General features: G+C 36.6%; 3 protein-coding genes across 5 annotated transcripts in view; 1 reads left to right on the top strand and 2 right to left on the bottom strand.

The window, feature by feature from the left end:
• The window catches only part of tmem41ab (transmembrane protein 41ab), a 519,270-nt gene that overhangs the window by 108,730 nt on the left and 392,227 nt on the right, over nucleotides 1-18,313 (top strand). The gene's annotated exons all lie outside the window — the stretch shown is intronic.
• LOC103036567 (transformer-2 protein homolog beta) lies at nucleotides 50-12,323 on the bottom strand. Of its 3 annotated transcripts, none has more exons than XM_007246651.4 (8): nucleotides 12,185-12,323; nucleotides 7,738-7,877; nucleotides 5,986-6,163; nucleotides 4,462-4,650; nucleotides 4,239-4,354; nucleotides 3,640-3,747; nucleotides 2,846-2,919; nucleotides 50-2,617 (listed from the first exon to the last, which is right to left on the bottom strand). In XM_007246651.4, exons 1-8 carry the CDS (start codon nucleotides 12,215-12,217, stop codon nucleotides 2,607-2,609), a joined length of 849 nt encoding a protein of 282 aa, XP_007246713.3. In that variant the 5' UTR covers nucleotides 12,218-12,323; the 3' UTR covers nucleotides 50-2,606. The 3 variants fall into 3 exon arrangements, with proteins under 3 accessions (XP_007246713.3, XP_022530344.2, XP_049325668.1); XM_022674623.2 differs by having other exon boundaries at nucleotides 4,239-4,384; XM_049469711.1 differs by lacking the exon at nucleotides 50-2,617 and having other exon boundaries at nucleotides 2,838-2,919; nucleotides 4,239-4,384.
• Nucleotides 13,872-18,313, bottom strand: part of ubac2 (UBA domain containing 2) — a 40,789-nt gene continuing 36,347 nt past the window's right edge. Inside the window, exon 9 of the mRNA XM_049469710.1 lies at nucleotides 13,872-17,307. Coding sequence (XP_049325667.1) covers nucleotides 17,200-17,307 — 108 coding nt within the window. The 3' untranslated portion in view covers nucleotides 13,872-17,199. The remainder of the gene's footprint in view (nucleotides 17,308-18,313) is intronic.

Genomic DNA, 18,313 nt, shown 5'->3' on the forward strand with positions numbered 1-18,313 from the left:
TGGTTTAATGCTTGACCAATCCAAGACAATAAAAAAAGGACCAAAAAGGTTGTAAAAGCGTAATGTTTATTCAACATAAGACATTTACATGAGATACTGGCCTTTTTGATGGACTATTTCAATACAGATATTGCCCTGTTTCCCAGCAGAAATACATGTATTTATTGAATACATATATATATATAAAAAGAGTACTCCAGCATTTTTTTAAATTTAAGTAGAGTAAATTATCACATTTTGATTTTTTTTTTTTTAATCCTCTATCCCTAGAGAAACTCAAAGACACTGATGGGAAGTTTTCAAAGTCGATATATGTGTACACAAAAAAAAATACAAAAAAATAATTTTATTTTAGTATAATTTAAATAATTATCAATTTATTAAAATTTTAATTGAACACAATCTAAGCCTTAAATGAGGCATTTTTTGTTTCAGAGGATGAATTAGAGGTATAATATTTCCAAAGTAGTGAATGTTGAAATTTTTACAGATAGAATCCCTAAAAATACAGAATTGCATTGTTTTATGTTTGTCTTTTGGTTGTGATTGAAATGCTTGCAAAAGGGTCACATTCAAAAACCTCAATAAATACATTTTTAAATGAACAAATTTATCAAAAAATCTAAGCTTTAAACATTCTTTGTAATGCGTTGTTCCAAAAGTGGGACTCAATTCAGTTTATTAGTTGTAATTGAAAATCATTATTGTAATAAATAAATTACAAAAATTTGTTCACACAATTCCAAAATGATGTGGGGTGTTGTGCCGAAAACTGACCACCTTCCCATGCAGGCGCATCCCACAGCAGTATGTGCACAACAGATTACGGTGCTGGTGATTACTGACTTGACTGTATCTACTGTAACTGTAGATTAACCTCTTTTATAAATAAGAAGAAATAAAAGGAATGAGAGGGGAATCTGGTACTCATTTTGCTGCGAGACACACCTGCACTATACTTGAAGGGAGTCGGATTCTGTCGAGACGGCGAAATCTGGCACATCAAATTGACAACTTTCTATAAACCAATCTATAAATCCAATATAAAGAGAATCAGCCAACGTACATGATGACAGGACGTAATTAAATGGCACTGTGAAACCGAAACTAACTGGACTAAATGTATATCATATGCAAAAATAAAATATTGTATATTTTGTTGCAGTAGGGTTTTTTTTAATTATTTGTTTAATTCAGTGCTTTGTCTTATCGACAAGAGTATCATAATCGCAAAAATAGCATGAAATATCGTGATATTATTTTAGGGCCATATCGTCCACCCCTCCCGTATACAATGTAGTAAATACACTAACCTTGGTTCAATCTTTGGTCCAGACTTTCTTTTGTAACAACGTCCTGACTTGAAAAAATTGCTGGAGTATTCCTTCTTTAACGCAAATCTGAAACCAAGTCTAGAAAATGACTAGATTTCCATTAAACTTTTGAGGAAGTTTGAAAACCTGTTCCTTAAAACACTTCCTCCCTGGATTCGGGAACTATTTGAATCAACTTGTGAATCAACTGTGAAACTGTACTGGGAATAAACTTACACCTCAAAACAAACACTATAGGTTGACTGGTTTCCCAGACAGGGATTTAGCCTCATCTTGCAATATACAGCATTTTGAACAGAGCTTTATCATTAATTAAAAGGACAATTTACTGTATTTTGTTTTTTGTATATTAGCCAAAAGGAAGTGGTCATAATGTTATGCATAATTTGTGTAGTCTACGACTAGGCTTAATCCCTTTCAGGAGAAACTGACCCTATATAAATCATAAATCATCAACATCATAAGCGATATCTGGACGGAATTAGTTTGTCAGGGGGTTCTAGGATAATTTTCTTTCAAGGGGGGGGGGGTCCTATTTGATTTTATTCCTGTCCGGAACGACCATGTTCGTATTTTTACGAAATTACAGGCTGAATTATCTACTGTTTGTCTCTGAACTCCGTAGTCTTCCTCTAATATTTTTAATAAAATTGCTGTTTGTCCACTGCACTGTAATCACACTTTGGGCGCACGTTTTCCTCGGAGATCCATGTTAAAACAACAGTGAGTGGAAATGGAGGAGCTACTGAACGCGATGTCATGTGACCCGAGATTGCAGTCCGGATGCAAGAGTTTTACTGCTGAGTAGAAGTGTGAAATATTTTTTACAAAGGTCCACCTGAGAAACTATTAAACTAATCCCGTCCGGATAGGGCTATAGTCATTAAACAAGGCTTGCAGTCAAACATACTGTATATGGACAATAATGACTACCAGCAAACAGCAAGAGAAGAGGAAGATAAACAAACATAGCTCTTCATATTCCAGACTAATAATAATAATAATAATAATAATAATAATAATAATAATAATAATAATAATAATAAATCATGGACAGGATGAATATTAAACTCAACAAAATATCAAATCTCTTAAAATACAACAACTCAAACCATACATTTATAGAAAAGCAAAAAAAAAATCCTTCCATCACTTTTCAGCATTTATAAGAATAAAAACAAAATTCCTCCATCCATCCATCCATTCAATCATTCATCCATCCATCCATCCATCCATCCATCCATCCATCCATCCATCCTTCTACTCGATTCTTCAGTATCGACCTGTTGGGAATAAACAAACAGAAAGACATGACATTAAGAGCAAAGCCCTTCGGAAAAGACAAGCCACAATCCAATCTGACATTGTTACAGCCTACTATCCTCCTCCTCCACGATGAAACACAGCAAGAACAGAACACAAAACAAAGCAGAAAAAAGTGACCTCACCCACATTTTATGGGGAATGTGTGTGTTTACAGAGTTCCACCACTAACGAGTGGTTTTACTTACGTGGGGAGTACGACCGCGACCGAGAGCGTGACCTGTACCCTCCGCGGTTGTAGTAGGGTGATTGAGACCTGCGCCTGCACACACAAAACAGGGAAGAAGAAGAAGAAAAAAAAAAAGGTCAATATAGTGGGGGCTCCGCGCGATCCAGCAGACTAAAGCGCTGTCACGTTCGAATCCCGGTCATGCAGCTGGCCATCAGCTGCCAGAGCCCTGAGAGAGCACAATTGGCCCTGATCTCCTATCTGGGAGGGTAGATGGCGCTCTTTCCCCTCATCACTCCTAGGGTGATGTGGATCAGCACAAGGCCGCGTCTGTGAGCTGATGTATCAGAACAGCAGGAGTCGCTGCGCTTTCCTCCGAGCACTAGCGCTGTGATGTTATTTGGCAAAGCAATGACTGTTTTAGTAGTCAGGTAATTAATCTGCTGATTTTTTTTTTATTAGTCGCTAATCTTTATCATTCCCTTCAGTTGTGCTTCCTATTGGTTGAGGCTCCTGAACCAATTCATGTTTTATTGCACCTTGAGGGCCCTAGACAAATTTTGATTGGGGCTTATAACTATATCTATATTAAACTAAATATTACAAAGTATATTATAGGAAACATTCACACAGACATGGTGTTATTTTCAAGAGATTCCAGGATACTTAATTATGTCTTTAATTGAGAAATACATATATATATATTTATTTTTTAGCCAAACAATATAACATAATAGAAGAATATAAAATAATCTTCTATAGAATAAGAAAAATGATTAAATCTAAAGTTCATTCATAGCCCCGCTCACTGACCTGTAAGATTTGTAGTATTCTCTGTCATCATAGCGTTCGTATCCTCGATCGTAACCGCGATCATAATCTCTAGAGCGGCCTCCGGACGCACTCGGCCTTCCTCCCCCACTGCAAGCAGAAAATCAGAATCTTGCAATACACCATATATGTATTTGTCAATAAGTATCAGTGTGTACATAGTCTGTATATAGTCTGTTTATTGCTTGTGTCGTGCGTGTGTTGCGTTTTTATACTGTATACTTCAGAGTATACAGTATATTAAACTGTTGTCCTATACAGTCTAGATATTGCTTGTTTAGTGCAGCTTTCTGAACTGGTGGGTCAGGACCCAGAAGTAATAATAAAAAATATTAATAAAAAATGAATGCTCATTGGATTTTGTCTTTTTTTATTGGGGGAAGTGAGAGGGTTTTTTACTCATGTACTCTAAATGCAGAAATATGCAGAGAAGGGAAATATCTAATTTTGTGGGCTTTTTTTTTTTAACTTAATATCTAATTTTATTTATACATGAAGTTGTCATGTTCCTCCTCAATTTCTAGCCAGTCAAGCTGATTCTGATTTGTTGTAGTTTGCTGTAAGTTGTGGAGAACACTCACTATGTGGGTCGTCCCATATAGATGCCCGGGGTGGGGGTGTGTGGCCTCTGAGTGATGGAATAGTCCACTCTGATACGTCTCCCGTCCAGCTCCATCCCATTAGCTCGCTCTTTAGCCTGATTAGAACAGTTTATGAAAGAATGATACTACAAAAGCAACATACATATTTTAGTATTAGTACAATCATACACAAATCAGCACCATGTTCTCAGGAAACACTCACCTCCCTAGAGTCCTCCCTGTTCTCGAAGTAGACGAAAGCGAAGCCTCGTGATCGGCGTGACTGCTGATCGTACACGATGCTTACGCTGCTCAGAGGACCGTACTTAGAGAACACCTCTCTCAGATCTCTCTCTGTGGTATAAAGACTCAGACCAAACACACCCAGGCAGCAGTTAGGGTCTGGATTCGCCTGCAGACAAACAGAAAAAACCCTCATTACAGGTATGCATAAATGTAAGTAAATAAGTAAATAAATAAATAAATACTTTATTTAAACATACTATTATTAATAATAACAACATCGTCTTCTACTACTACTACTACTAGTGGGAGACTGTTAGTTTATTCCCACTAATATTCATTCTCAGACTGCTTTCATTGAGTTTATAAGCAGTTTTTGTAGGTTATGATCCTGCTGTTCTCAATTATTATTTATAGTTTATTTATAATTATTTATAGTGTCCTCAGATCAGTAAAAAGACTAATTCTTTTACAAAATTTTAATTAACCCTTAATAGCATTATATTATTTTAACATTTCAAAAAATAGCATCTAATGTTTAAAAATTTATAACTTTCTTTTTACTGTAAATCTGGCAGCCATTTTTTGAGTTGTGCCCATTATAATTAATAGACCAATATAAATGCTTAAAAAAATTCTTAAGCATTACAAAATAATCTTTGTACACTCACTGTCTCTGAACATTTAAAAGGTTCTTTCTTTTTTTTAATGAAGTTGCAATAATACAGAAATGAAATTTTTTGCCTGATTATTATTATATTATGCATATCGTGTACTTGTACAAGTGGTTCTGTAGATCAGCAGATGAATCATGCTGAAGTAGCTTTACTGTCCCACAGTCCTTTTACCAAACTGTGGGATGCAACCACTTGTTTTCACTGCACTTGTGACCAGAAACGTCCAGCTAAGGGCAACATTACTGCTGAGCATTAAAACGCTTTCTGACATTTACGAGACTCTAAATTAGATATTGGTTTGACGTCTGTGTCGGGTCAGCGAATGACCTTTGATCACAAAGGCTATCGTGAACGTCCAAGAACTTTGAATAGGACACCACATAATCAAAGGCTGTGCCCAGCAGTGCGTCTACACGTGTACGAGTGAATCAGAGAGAGAAAAGAAAACACCTCTAACTAAAAATATGAATGAATATCATTAAAAAGTTATTTTATTTCAGGAATTCAGTTAAAAATGTAAAACTCATATTATGTAGATGTATTACACACAGAGAGTGATCTATTTTAAGTGATCTATTTTATAGTTGATAATTGTGGCTTACAGACAATGAAAGCACAAAAATCAGTGTGTCAGAAAATTTGAATATTATATAAGACAAATTGGTACTTTTGGCAGTGCGGGCAGTGTGCCAAGTCCTGCTGGAAAATGAAAATCCACATCTCCATAAAAGTTGTCAGTAGCAGAGGGAAGCACAAAGTGCTGGAGCAACAAATTAACCTTAAAATCAACCTAAAGTAAGGAGCTGAAGTATGAGGGGAACTTGTACCCGATTGCCAACATGCCGTCTGCGGTTGGACATTGGAGAGTGGCTGTGGCTTCTGTGGCGGCGATGCTCATGGCTGTAGGATCGGCTGCGAGAGTGGCGGCGGCGAGAGTGGGAGCGTGAACGAGAGCGCGAGTGTGAACGAGAGTAGCGCCTCCTTGTGCTCCGGCGGGAACGGGACCTGTAAGCAGAAAGAGATAAAAAAGGCAAGATACAACAATATAATACATAAGAACAACATTTCGATAGTTGCAAAATCTAGCTTAGGCCTGGGCGATATAACGAAAGACCTCATACCTCAATATTTGAGAGAAATGGTAAAAATAAAACAGGTATTAGTAAAGTATTAGTTTTTATTTGTAGCTATTAGTAATTAGTAATTCTTTTTTGTAACAATGCTTCTTGGCAATTAATCTAATACAGTTGGAAAATGTGAATTTCCCCATTAATGGTTCCACATTTGTAAGAACCATGCATTTGTGGGAAGAGCAGCAAATAAGAGTATGTGAGTCATATCCATTCAAATGTTTGTCATTTCCAAATTAATGCTTATTAATGCTTATTTTGCCTGATTGTTTACTGCTTGGTTGAAGCAGTAGGGCCCATGCTCACAGGTGCTACAGGGGTCAGTAGGTATCTGCTCTAAGAATGAGCATGCTTCATTTTATTTAATTATTTGGATTATGGACTGTGTTCTACCATCCTCTATTTCCAAACTGAAGGTCAAGTTCCAAATAACGGTGGATTTCAGAGACAGGGTTTGAAGTGGGCATCACAAGATGATGACACCCCAAAAGGATTATCAACTACCCAATGAGTCAATGGCAGAATAATAAGCTGTTTGGAATTGGCAGAGAAAATTTGCCAAATTTTTCATGGGTACAACCCACATACTCAGCTCTGCTGCTTATCCCATAAATGCACGTTCCCTGCAAACGTGGCTTCATTTTAAAGAGAAATTCACAGGTTTTCCAACGATATAAAATTTATTGGCAAGAGGTATTTATACAACAAAGAAATCTATTAAACACAGTGCTAAGTGGTCCAGAGATCTAAAGTACTGGGTGGGCGATATGGCTCTAAAATAATATCACAATATTTCATGGTATTTTCACGATAATACTTTTGGTGATATAATAAAACACTGAATTAGAAAAAAATATTTAGAATTTTATTATTGCATGCAATATGATATGGCTAACAGATACATAAAAAAATAATTTTATCAGATTTGTAACAGAAGTCAATGATCCAAAATGTCATGATACTAGTAATGCACTCCAAATATCTCCATATATCCAGGATTAAAGTAAAATAAATGATACTGGACAGATATAATCTGTCTCTAGTAGATATATAATGGGAAATGAGAACAGTGTGAATTTTTCTTTATCTGAAAACAGCAAAAAAAGTAGAACCCTGATGTGATAATTAGGGGTGGGTGATATGGCACGATATTTCAGGGTATAATATCATTCACGATATTCTACATTTTTGGAGATATTATCACGTACGATACGATATGGCACACCCCTAACTGCCACTATGATTAAGAAATTGATGATTCAAATCCCAGTCATGCAGCTTGCTATTAGCTACCAGATTCCCGAAAAAGCAAAATTGGTCTTGCACTCTCTGGGTGGGTAAACAGTGCTCTGTTCTCATCACTCCTACATCAAGCTTCTCATCGTGACTTCAGTTAAACATTTAAAACCCCAAACATGTACTACCCAGCTTTTAAAAAAAGGTTGTTACCTGGACCTAGATCTGGACCTGGAGTGAGATCTGGATCTGGAACGATGGGACCCATCTTTAGACCCCGCTGGGGAACGTCTCGGGGACTCGCTATTGGATTTAGCAGAGACTCTATGGCTCCGGCTTCTGGATCGTGACTCCTGTGCAGATCAGAACAGATTAGAAGCACAAAAGCAGAAAGAACCATCCATGTCATGGCTCCAGGCCTGTTTACTGGATAAGTATGTTGATAAATGTAACTGATGGTCTTAAATCTATTCCTTTAATAGACATCTAAAGTTGTGGTGTTTTGTAGTCGCTGATATGCCCAGATGAAGAACTTCAGGTCTTGCTGTTTTTCAGTTAGTTTCCTACAAGGGAAAAATGAGTACTGAATTTTTTTAAATCACACCTTTAATATCATTTGATATAATTTAACATAATTTGTCTATTTTCAATATAAATTTTAACTGCATAACTACTAAGCAATTACGACAAAATACAAACAATGCTACATCTAGGTTAACAATGGCAATCTACCACATACTGAAATGACTATAAGACTAGCAACCTGAACAAAATGCTTTGATTAATTGTAAACATGGTAAATTGGTATTTGGAGACAGTAGATTGCAGTCTGAGGAGATTCTGTTATAAAACAAGAAATTAGCTATTGTGTGTCTCTGCAGTGTGATCTCATGTCTAATTAGACGGCTATGCTAAATCTCAATAATAGAATAAAAAAAATAGTAATTATAATAATATCATTGAAAATTACTTTATTTCAGTAATTCGGTTCAAAATGTAAAACTCATTATGTAGATGAATTAAACAGAGTGATCTATTTTAAGCATTTATTTTGTTTATTGTTCATTATGGCTTACTGCCAATAAAAACAAACATTTTATAAGACCAATTAGTACTTTTGATGTGGATAGAGATGTGGCTTTCATTTTCCAGCAGGACTCGGCACACTGCCAAAAATAATTGGCCTTTTATCTTTTTCTGAGACACTGATTTTTGGGTTTTCATTGGCTGTAAGCCATAATCAATGAAAAACAAAAATACGCTTAAAACAGATCATTTTAATACATTTAATCACATTTTCAACTGAATTACTAAACTGAACTACTAAATTAAAATAACTTTTCAATTATATATTTTTTGAGATTTTTGAGCACTAGCATATATTTTAATTTAAATGGCAGGTGATATTAAATTTTGACAACATCTGCTCAAGGTTCTCATTTAAAAGGAGAAACAAAAATCTAAATTTGTTCATTTTGTTGAACACAGGATGTGATTTTCAAAAAAGCTACTCAATTACCCCATTCATTATCTTGCATCTTTCCTATCTGGACATAACACCACCTACAAAACGCCTCACAACCTCAGAGGTTTGTTGGCTAAGCATGCTGGACTGATACCATTACAGTCGACCATGGAGGATCCTACATAAACATTTACACCAATGTCTGGCATCATTACACTGCATTGGCATTACATCGTAGAAACAGTAGCATGCAAAGTGTATGAAAAAGAGAGAGGTTTACAATATTCAGACAGAACAGACTAATGCAAATTACTTAGCCCTGCTTCATCTTATCCACCCGAACACTTCTGAGATTAACTTCACAACTTCTCAACCAACATTCTGTTCTTCTTTCTTCCGTTTCTTATTTCTGACTTCTTTCCCATCTTGCCCATTCATTGCTCCCAATGTCACAACACTCTACACGGGGGGAACTTCTTAGAACTTCTTGCCACACAGAATTAGCATGCACTCTCAAAATTCAGCCTCATTTAAAAAAAAAAGAAAAAGGAAAAAAAAAAACTTGATATTTGACTTCATCCACATTTTCATTCTTCGCACCTTAACCTTAATAAGAAAAACAGAAAAGGGTAAGGACGTTGTTTTCATGTTGGTAATATAACGTTACATAAGATGAATAAAAGGAAAAATTTAGGAATAAAGAGAGTCAATCAACTACTGTTACAACACTGAGAGAAAAAAACAAAGCAAAAAGCAATTCAGTACTGACTAAAAGAAAATGAGCGGTTTTAAATAAAACACAGATTTCAAAAATTCAAGAAATGTCTATATACTTTCCAAAAGCTTTCAAACCCAGGGTAAAGGGTGAAATCAGGACTACAAGTTAACCAGTGAAAGGTAAAGAATTTAAGGGATGCACGATGATATCGGAATTATAAAAATAGATACTTGCTGATGTGTTTATTGAATACCGGCTATGTTACTTTAAAATCCATTAATTTCAGCTCATCTTTAATAGTTTTAAAAGTTATAAACTTATAACTGGTGTGTAGTCTCTCCAAGTTAAGTGTATACTGACATTGGCATCTATGTACACATGTAATATCAAAAATCAGCCCAGAATTCCTACATCGGTGCATCCCTAAAGTATATAAAAGTAAGCTAGATAGTAACATTAAGACATCAATAACAAACAGTTCAAACAATTTAAAATCTGTATAATGCAAACAGGAAGGAAAGAACATAACATCATGTAGGATTAAATTATTTCAAGTTGTAGGATATTTAGCCACATTCACAGACAACTTTATTTGAACAACATTTAGAGAGACTATTAGCTAGCTACTTCCTCATACATCCTCTATCTATTTTCTTATGCAAATCGATCAAAAATAGAGCGCAAACATTTCTTATCTAACCTTAAACATGAGAAAAAAAATCGAACTGCATGTCCTAAATCTATTAAATTTGGCTCCTCCTAATTTTTTTTTTAAAGCTGACTACTTTTTCGCATTCATTTGCTAACGCAGTATAATTAGTGTGAATGTTTAGGCTGTTCCCTATTTGCTTGCAACATTAGTGCGCATGTTTGAGCTGTTCCCCATTAGAAAGTAATATTATCATGCATTGGCCCAGAATGTTTCAGCTTTTCCCTACTTGTTACTAATGTTACCATGCATGTTTCAGCTGTTCTTTACTTGTCACTAACATTGCTAAGAATGTTTCAGCTGTTTCTTATGTTAGTGACATTAGTGTGCATGTTTCAGCTGTTCTGTTTGTTAGTACTATTGTAGTGAATGGCTAGTGAATTGAGTGCACTGTTGTGTCCTAAAGCGCTGTTCCCTATTTCTTAGAAACATAAGTGTGCATGTTTAAGCTGTTCCCTATGTTTATGAGCTGATTCTGATTTTGTAAATATAACCACCATGCATGTTTGAGCTGTTCCCCATATCTTAGTAATGTTAGCGTGCATGTTTGAGCTGTTCCCTATTAGACAGTAATATTACCATGCATTGGGCCAGAATGTTTGAGCCTTTCCCTACTTGTTACCATGCATGTTACAGCTGTTCCTTATGTGTTAGTGACATTAGTGTGCAGGTTTGAGCTGTTCTGTTCGTTAGTACCATTATAGTGCACGGCTGGAGAATTGTGTGCACTGTTGTGTCCTACATCGATGTTCCCTAGCTCTTACTAACATTAGCGTGCATGTTTGAGCTGTTCCCATTTCATACCATTCCTTGTTTATTAGTAACATTAGTGTGCATGTTTGAGCTGTTCTTTACGTTTACAAGCTAATTATTTTTTTAATTAATGTAAACAACATTTTTGTTTGAGCTGTGCCTCATTTGTTAGAGACGTTAATGTGCATGTTTCAGCTGTTCCCCATTTCTTACTAAAATTAGGGCGCATGTTGGAGCTTATTTTTTTAGTGACATTAATGTGCATGGACTAAGTTACTTACATTAACTCGCAAATAACCTTAAACGTGTAAAAAACACCGAATCGTATGCATTTATTCGATGTTAATTTCGGTTTCTAATGTAACGTTATCGAAATAGAGACGCTAGTTAGCTTTAGCCAAGTTAGCCTACCTAGGTAAACTAAGGTAATTTTAGCCGGATTAGGAAGCCTAGCTAGCCTATTTAGCTAATTTAATTCCTGAATGAAAATGAGTGGAAATAATGAAATAGTGTGGGTTTAAAGCTGTATTTAATGTTCCTTATAAAAGGTAGTGTAAAAAACGGAGTTGAAATCTAAATTATTAGGCGGAAATTAAGGGTTTTTAATATAAAAAAATCCGACGGTTAGCATGTTAGCTAAAATAGGCTAAGCTAGGCTAAGCTAATGTAGTTAGCCAGCAAAACTCGCGGTTGTTTTTAAGATATATAACAGTAACGTTAGCTTTTTATATATATTAATCGGGTTTTAAACGTTAAATATACTAGAAATTATATAAAATAACGTTTAATTGTTGTAGTAACGAGCTTAATGAGGTTTAAAATATTAACCTAACGTTACATTTAACAATTATCCTGTGAAATTAACTAGCCTAAATAAGCTAATTGACGTTCCTGAAAGTCTCTTCAGCTACAAATACTCTCCTCACCAATCCTAAGTTTAACCACACGATCATATTTACCGAATTTTAGCTAAATTATACAGTAAATACCGATAAAAATCATGAATCTCACGCACCCGCTCCACATACTCCTTCTCGTTGTCGCTCATGATGCCCTAAATGATCTGCTTTAAGCGGAAAAATGTACAAAAAGTGAAACGCGTTTCTTAACACGGCGGCCAAACTGCCCCTTCCAGCACGGCGGGTTCTGGAGCTTCTTACAGAGAAGATGGAAGATTTCCATAAACCTGCTGAAGATCTCACACCTCCCCAAACTGCTGCCGTCTGCTGCCGCGGAGGAGACCAAGCTCAGCTGCAGGTATAAAAATACAGACTACAGATAAAACTACATATACAGTGTATGACCGCACGGTGGCGCTGTTCTACTGTTTATTAAGGCCTGTAATGCCTGTAAATGAGAAAGGAGGGCCTGCAGAACTACAGTGGTGCTGTAAACCCTTTGGTATTTTTTTATATTTCTGCATAAATGTGACCTTAAACATTATCAGAAGTCCTAGTTTAACAAATGAAATTAAAATATTGTACATGGTCATTTATTTATTGAGGAAATTAATCCATTATTGCATATTATAAAATTAGGCTATGTTCAACAGACAAGGCTGAAGTGATTCAAATCAAATTTTTTGCTTAATGTGGCTCAGGTCTAATTTTTTTTTCATGGCGTGCCAAATCCAATTTTTTTTTTCCAAATTATATTTGCGTCAATTTGTCTACGTTAACATTACAAGCCCAAATTAGTTTTTTTCTCAGATCGGATTTGGCTATCTTGACGCTTCACTATCTGTGTGTAACGTGAACGAATCTGCCCCTGAAACGCCTCACATGCGCACATTGATACCTGTATAAATGTCGTCACTTTGTCTGCATTCATATTACCAGGCTGAAGCTACTCAAATCAGATTTTTTGCCCAGTGTGGCTCAGATCTGATTTTTTCAAATTATATTTAAGTCACTTTAGCTACGTTCACATTACCAGGCTGAAGTGACTCAAATCAGATTTTTTGCTCAATGTGGCTCAGATTAGATTTATTTTATGGTTGTGTGAATGTGCCAAATCCGTTTTTTTTTTTCAAAGCATATTTAAGTCACTTTGGCTACGTTCACATTTCCAGGCTGAAGTGACTCAAATCTGATTTTTTGCTCAATGTGGCTCAGATCAGATTTCTTCATGGCTGTGTGAAAGTGCCAAAATTTTTGTTTTTCAAATCAGATTTGAGTCACTTTGGCTACTATCACATTACAAACCTATTACAAAACTGTTAAAATCTGATTTTTTTTGCACAGATTGGATTTGGATCTTGACGGTTCACATTGACAAATGTAGATAAGCCGTATCTGTGTGTGATATGAATGAGTCTCTCCCTGAAACGCCTCACATGTGCACATTGATACGTTAGACACATTAGAATGTGTGTTTGAGCTGTTCCTTATGTTAACAATGTCAGTGGGATATTTGAGCTGTTCCTTTTTTTTTGACGGCAACAATAGTGTTTTTTTTTTTTTTTTTTAGCAACAAGGGTGTGTATGTCTATACTGATCCTTGCTTCTAGCAACAATGGCATGCAAGTTTGGGCTTCTTTGATGTAATAAACATACATTTTCCCCAAACATCTCAAATTCTAAAAATAATGTACCAAAAACTTGTTCTGTTTTAATCTAACAGAGAAAAAGCAAAACCCATCAACAAAAGCACACAACCATATTCACAAGAATACGGTAATAAACCCAACCAACAGCACACTGTTTTAAAATAAGTTAAAATGATTTTAATGGCAGCATTCATTGGTAAGTTTAGAACTTCAGTCACGGTCAGTCATTTAAATCAAACCATTTACATCAAACATTTTTTCCCCTGTTTAAAATTAAATTATATAAAACCAAACCATTTTATTTTAAGTTATTTTTTATGTGAACCCTTGGTTTCACAAGGTTGAAGTGTCTCTTTCGTACACACCCAGCAGAACACACAGACTGAGTTTAACACATACAGGCTTTTTATATGTACACATTGCTCTGAAATTCACTATACGCTCCTTCAGATGATCAGACCATTTTGTTTCTTTTTCTTCATAGCCTTTCTTCTTTTAGTTAATTTAGCTGCGTTCCAAAGTCTAGGCTGCATTTCTCAGGCGCTATGTCATAGAAGGCTGTTCCAATATGAAGAAAACACGAAAAGGACCACGAAAATTGAGAGAGAATGTTGAAAACACAAAGACTCTGGTACAGAGTTTTAAAATGACTTCTACATTATTTCTGTAAAAAGTTCTGTGCTGCAGCATAATTGTGTAATGTAATACTTGTAAGACGAGGAGGCTATCTAAAACTTTATATTTTAAATTATCAAGTATTATTAATTGTTTAATTGTTTATTTCTTTACAACAAATGTAGTTTCAAAGCAGCTTTACATAAATACTGATATATTGTAGTACTGCAATTTCTTTCAAGCAATACTCTATGGATTTTTTTTATTAGAGGTTTAAATGTTAAAATTGGTGTCAGAAGTGGTTCATTTAGTGCTGTGTTTAAACCTGGCCTCTATATTACTACAGACATACTAGAGCCCTATCTGGATGGGTTTCGTTTTTCAGGGGGTTCTGGGGTAATTTTCTTTTTTATGGGGGGTCCTCTCTGATTTTATTCCCGTCCGGAAAGACCATGTACGTGTTTTTCCTCAGACGTCCTCTGAGAAAATTACAGGCTGAATTACCTACTGTTTTTCGCTGAACTCCGCGGTCTTCCAGTTTAGTCACCTCACGTTTAATAGCATAGCTATTTGTCCACTGCCACACACCGTAATTACACACTTTGGGTGTGCGTTTCCATGGAGATCCACGTAAACACAACAGAAAGTGGAAATGGAGGAGCTACTGAACGTCGCGATGTCATGTGACCGAGAAAGCCTAAAAGCGTACTGATCCAATTGTAGTCCAGATGACTTATCACTGAGGAGAAGACATCCCCCTGAGAAATTAATCCCATAGAATAGGGCTTTAGACTATTTCCTGAAATTTGATTTAAACAACCTCAACATATTGCCTCATTGCTTACATTATTGCAACATAATGTTTCCTCTCCTTCACTCCTCTGTCCCATTATTTCCCTTCGACCTCCTTTAAGCTATATATAGATGCCAAATGTAATGTAATGTAATAATGTGATATATTGAATTGTAACCCCTGTACCATGATAGATACTGTACAATATCGGCAGGTTCTTGAGAATACACCTTACATGCAATACATCCTACACTTTGGAACACAGCTACTATACAGTTTCAGTCATTATTCAAAAAAACATCACACCATTAGAGAGGACACATACAAATTGTTTGGTGTGTCGTGGATAAAGGTACACAAAGCAATATTATTCCTTATATTCAATTTCATAAGAAGGGCAGCACAACTTCAGTGGTCTAAATCTGCACCAGTGAAAATGTTACTTAGTGTACCTTTAACACTTCAGGATTAATGAAATATGAAATTTTGAGGCTTGAATCTTAGAACAAATACCTTTGGGCTACATGTGTTTTCCTAGTGTTGAACTCCAGAACCAAAGCCTTTCCAGTCCAGAGCCCAACATGACCAGAACCAGGGTTATTTCCCAAAGCTGGATTTCATGGTTCACCAGATCTAGCATTTATACACACATGCATCCAGATCACTAAACACAGGTGTTCTAATCACTTCCATGGTTCCACAGGTGTATAATAAAAGCAGCAGCTAGTCATGCACACTGCGTCTATAAACACTAGTGCTCAGTGAACTCCAGCACTGTGGTACCGTAGTAGGATGCAGCACCTGTGCAACAGGTCCAGTCGTGAAATTTCCTCACTGCTCACTACTAAAAATTCCACATCTCATAATTATGACTTACTATCTCATAATTATGACTTAGTATCTCATAATTATGACTTAGTATCTCATAATTATGACTTACTATCTCATAATTATGACTTACTATCCCATAATTATGACTTTTCTATCTCATAATTATGACTTAGTTGAGGACGTTTTTTTTTCTTCAGGTGGCGGAAATGGGCTTCCATACATACCAGAGTTCAAAAGAGGACAAATTGTTGGTGCACGTCTTGCTGGCGCATCTGTGACCAAGACAGCAAGTCTTTGTGATGTATCAAGAGCCACGGTATCCAGGGTAATGTCAGCATACCACCAAGAAGGACCAACCACATCCAACAGGATTAACTGTGGACGCTGTAAGAGGAAGCTGTCTGAAAGGGATGTTCGGGTGCTAACCCGGATTGTATCAAAAATATTAAACCACGGCTCAACTCTCGTGTTTCCACCAGAACTGTCCGTCTAACAATAAATTACTGTGGTCTCTAACCAGGTGTTTCAGTTTCATTGTCCAACACCTGTAGCTCACATGTAAGGAAATATATTGTATATTAGCTCCAAATAATTAAACTTTTCAATTGATTCAAGACTATTCTCACTTATTGCAAGAGGTACACAGCGCACCAAGAAATCCTGCTTTGTGATATACCAACAAGATCTAGCTCAGAATAGAACCTTCCATCATTTTCCTAATTCAACTTTAAGAGTCACATTGCTTTGTAATCATCCTGAGGCAGATGCTGCCACCACCACTGCATGGAGTTATTGAGAAGAACTGTTCTACAGTCCTGGCAGAAACCGAGAGAAGACGAGGCCAGAGAAAGCCCTGAGATAACCGAGTGATCCTCCGCCACCATCTTCTTCGCTGCTTGGCTTCTTCACGCCATTCCTGGTTCAGGCTGCATCGAAACAGCATGGCAGCTTAAGCTTCAGCAACTTCAGCAGCTCCTCAACGTCCAATCAGATCAAGAGGAGGTGACATCATAGGCTCCTGAGAGTTCTGTACCTTTCAGTTCATCCCTTTTACCCTCCAACCTTCCCAACAGACACCAATGCGACCAAATGGTCTTGGCACCAGTGTCTCACAACGTCACTGCACGTGTTTCTGCACGCGTTTCTCTGCGTGACCTTATATATGTTTTCCAGCAGCTGTAGCTCCGCCTCCTCCTACTCCTTCCTCCAACCTCTCTCTCTCTGTGTTTCCTTAGGCTCCGCCTCAGTGCTGAAGCAGGAAGTTAGTGGCCATGTTGATGTCGTTGTTGGACGCTCTTAAAGCTTCTTGGGCGTCCACTCTGGAGAAACCCATCTCCATTAGTCTGGCCACCTGGGAAAACATGGAAGATGGACAGAGATTAGACTGATAACTGAGAATAAGTTCAGAAAAAGCAGGAATTGAACCCACGACCCTGTCATTAACAATTCAGTGCTCTACTCACAAAATCACCACTTCAAACAGACTATAATCAACCAATTAAAGACTTTTTTATATTTATAAATTGAAGACATTTATAAATTCAGTCATTCATTAATTGAATTGAATGTGGTGGAAGACGCGTACTTTAGTGTTGCTAAGTGGTTGTTAGGTGGCTGTTATGGTGTTGCTATAGTGCTGCTTAGTGCTTGTTAGATTAGGGCTGTTTCAGACTGTTTCAGTTGCTGTGTTGTTCAGTGGTTGATATGGCACTACTAGATGGTTGTTTGCAAACTGTGGGGTTTCTTCCAGGGAATCCAGGTTAAGAGAGTATGGTATCCTCAATTGGCTGCTGTCTCTCACCAATGAGTGTGGATGACTGTATATGGTTGAGTGTAAAATGTGATTGTAAAGCATCCTTGGGTATCCTTGGGTTACATACCGGTGCATCTCAAAAATTACAATATTGTTAAAAAGTTGTTATTTAAGCGTTTATTTATTTTATCGTTTTGGCTTACAGCCAAAAAAAAAACAAGAAATATATATATCTCAGATTAGAATATTATACAAGACCAATTGATACTTTTGGCAATGTGGGCAGTGTGCCAAGTCCTGCTGGAAAATGAAATCCACATCTCTATTAAAAGATTTTTTGGGAAAACACTGCGCTGACTTTTGCAAATCAAAGGACAAAAATCTGAAGGAAGCTGCTGGGGTTGATCCACTGTGTTTTATCAAGTCTAAAGTCAGTGCAGTGCAGTGTAGTTGGAGAAAGGAAAGAACTGCACTTCATGTTAAAACCGAATCACATCTGTTAAACATGGTGGTGGTAGTATCATAGTTTGGGCTCGTTTTGCTGCATCTGAGTCAGTGCAGTTTTGTTTTCCCTGGAACATTTTACAGCACTTCATGCTTCCCT

Source organism: Astyanax mexicanus, chromosome 21 (assembly GCF_023375975.1).
Source record: "Astyanax mexicanus isolate ESR-SI-001 chromosome 21, AstMex3_surface, whole genome shotgun sequence".
NCBI lineage: Eukaryota > Metazoa > Chordata > Actinopteri > Characiformes > Acestrorhamphidae > Astyanax > Astyanax mexicanus.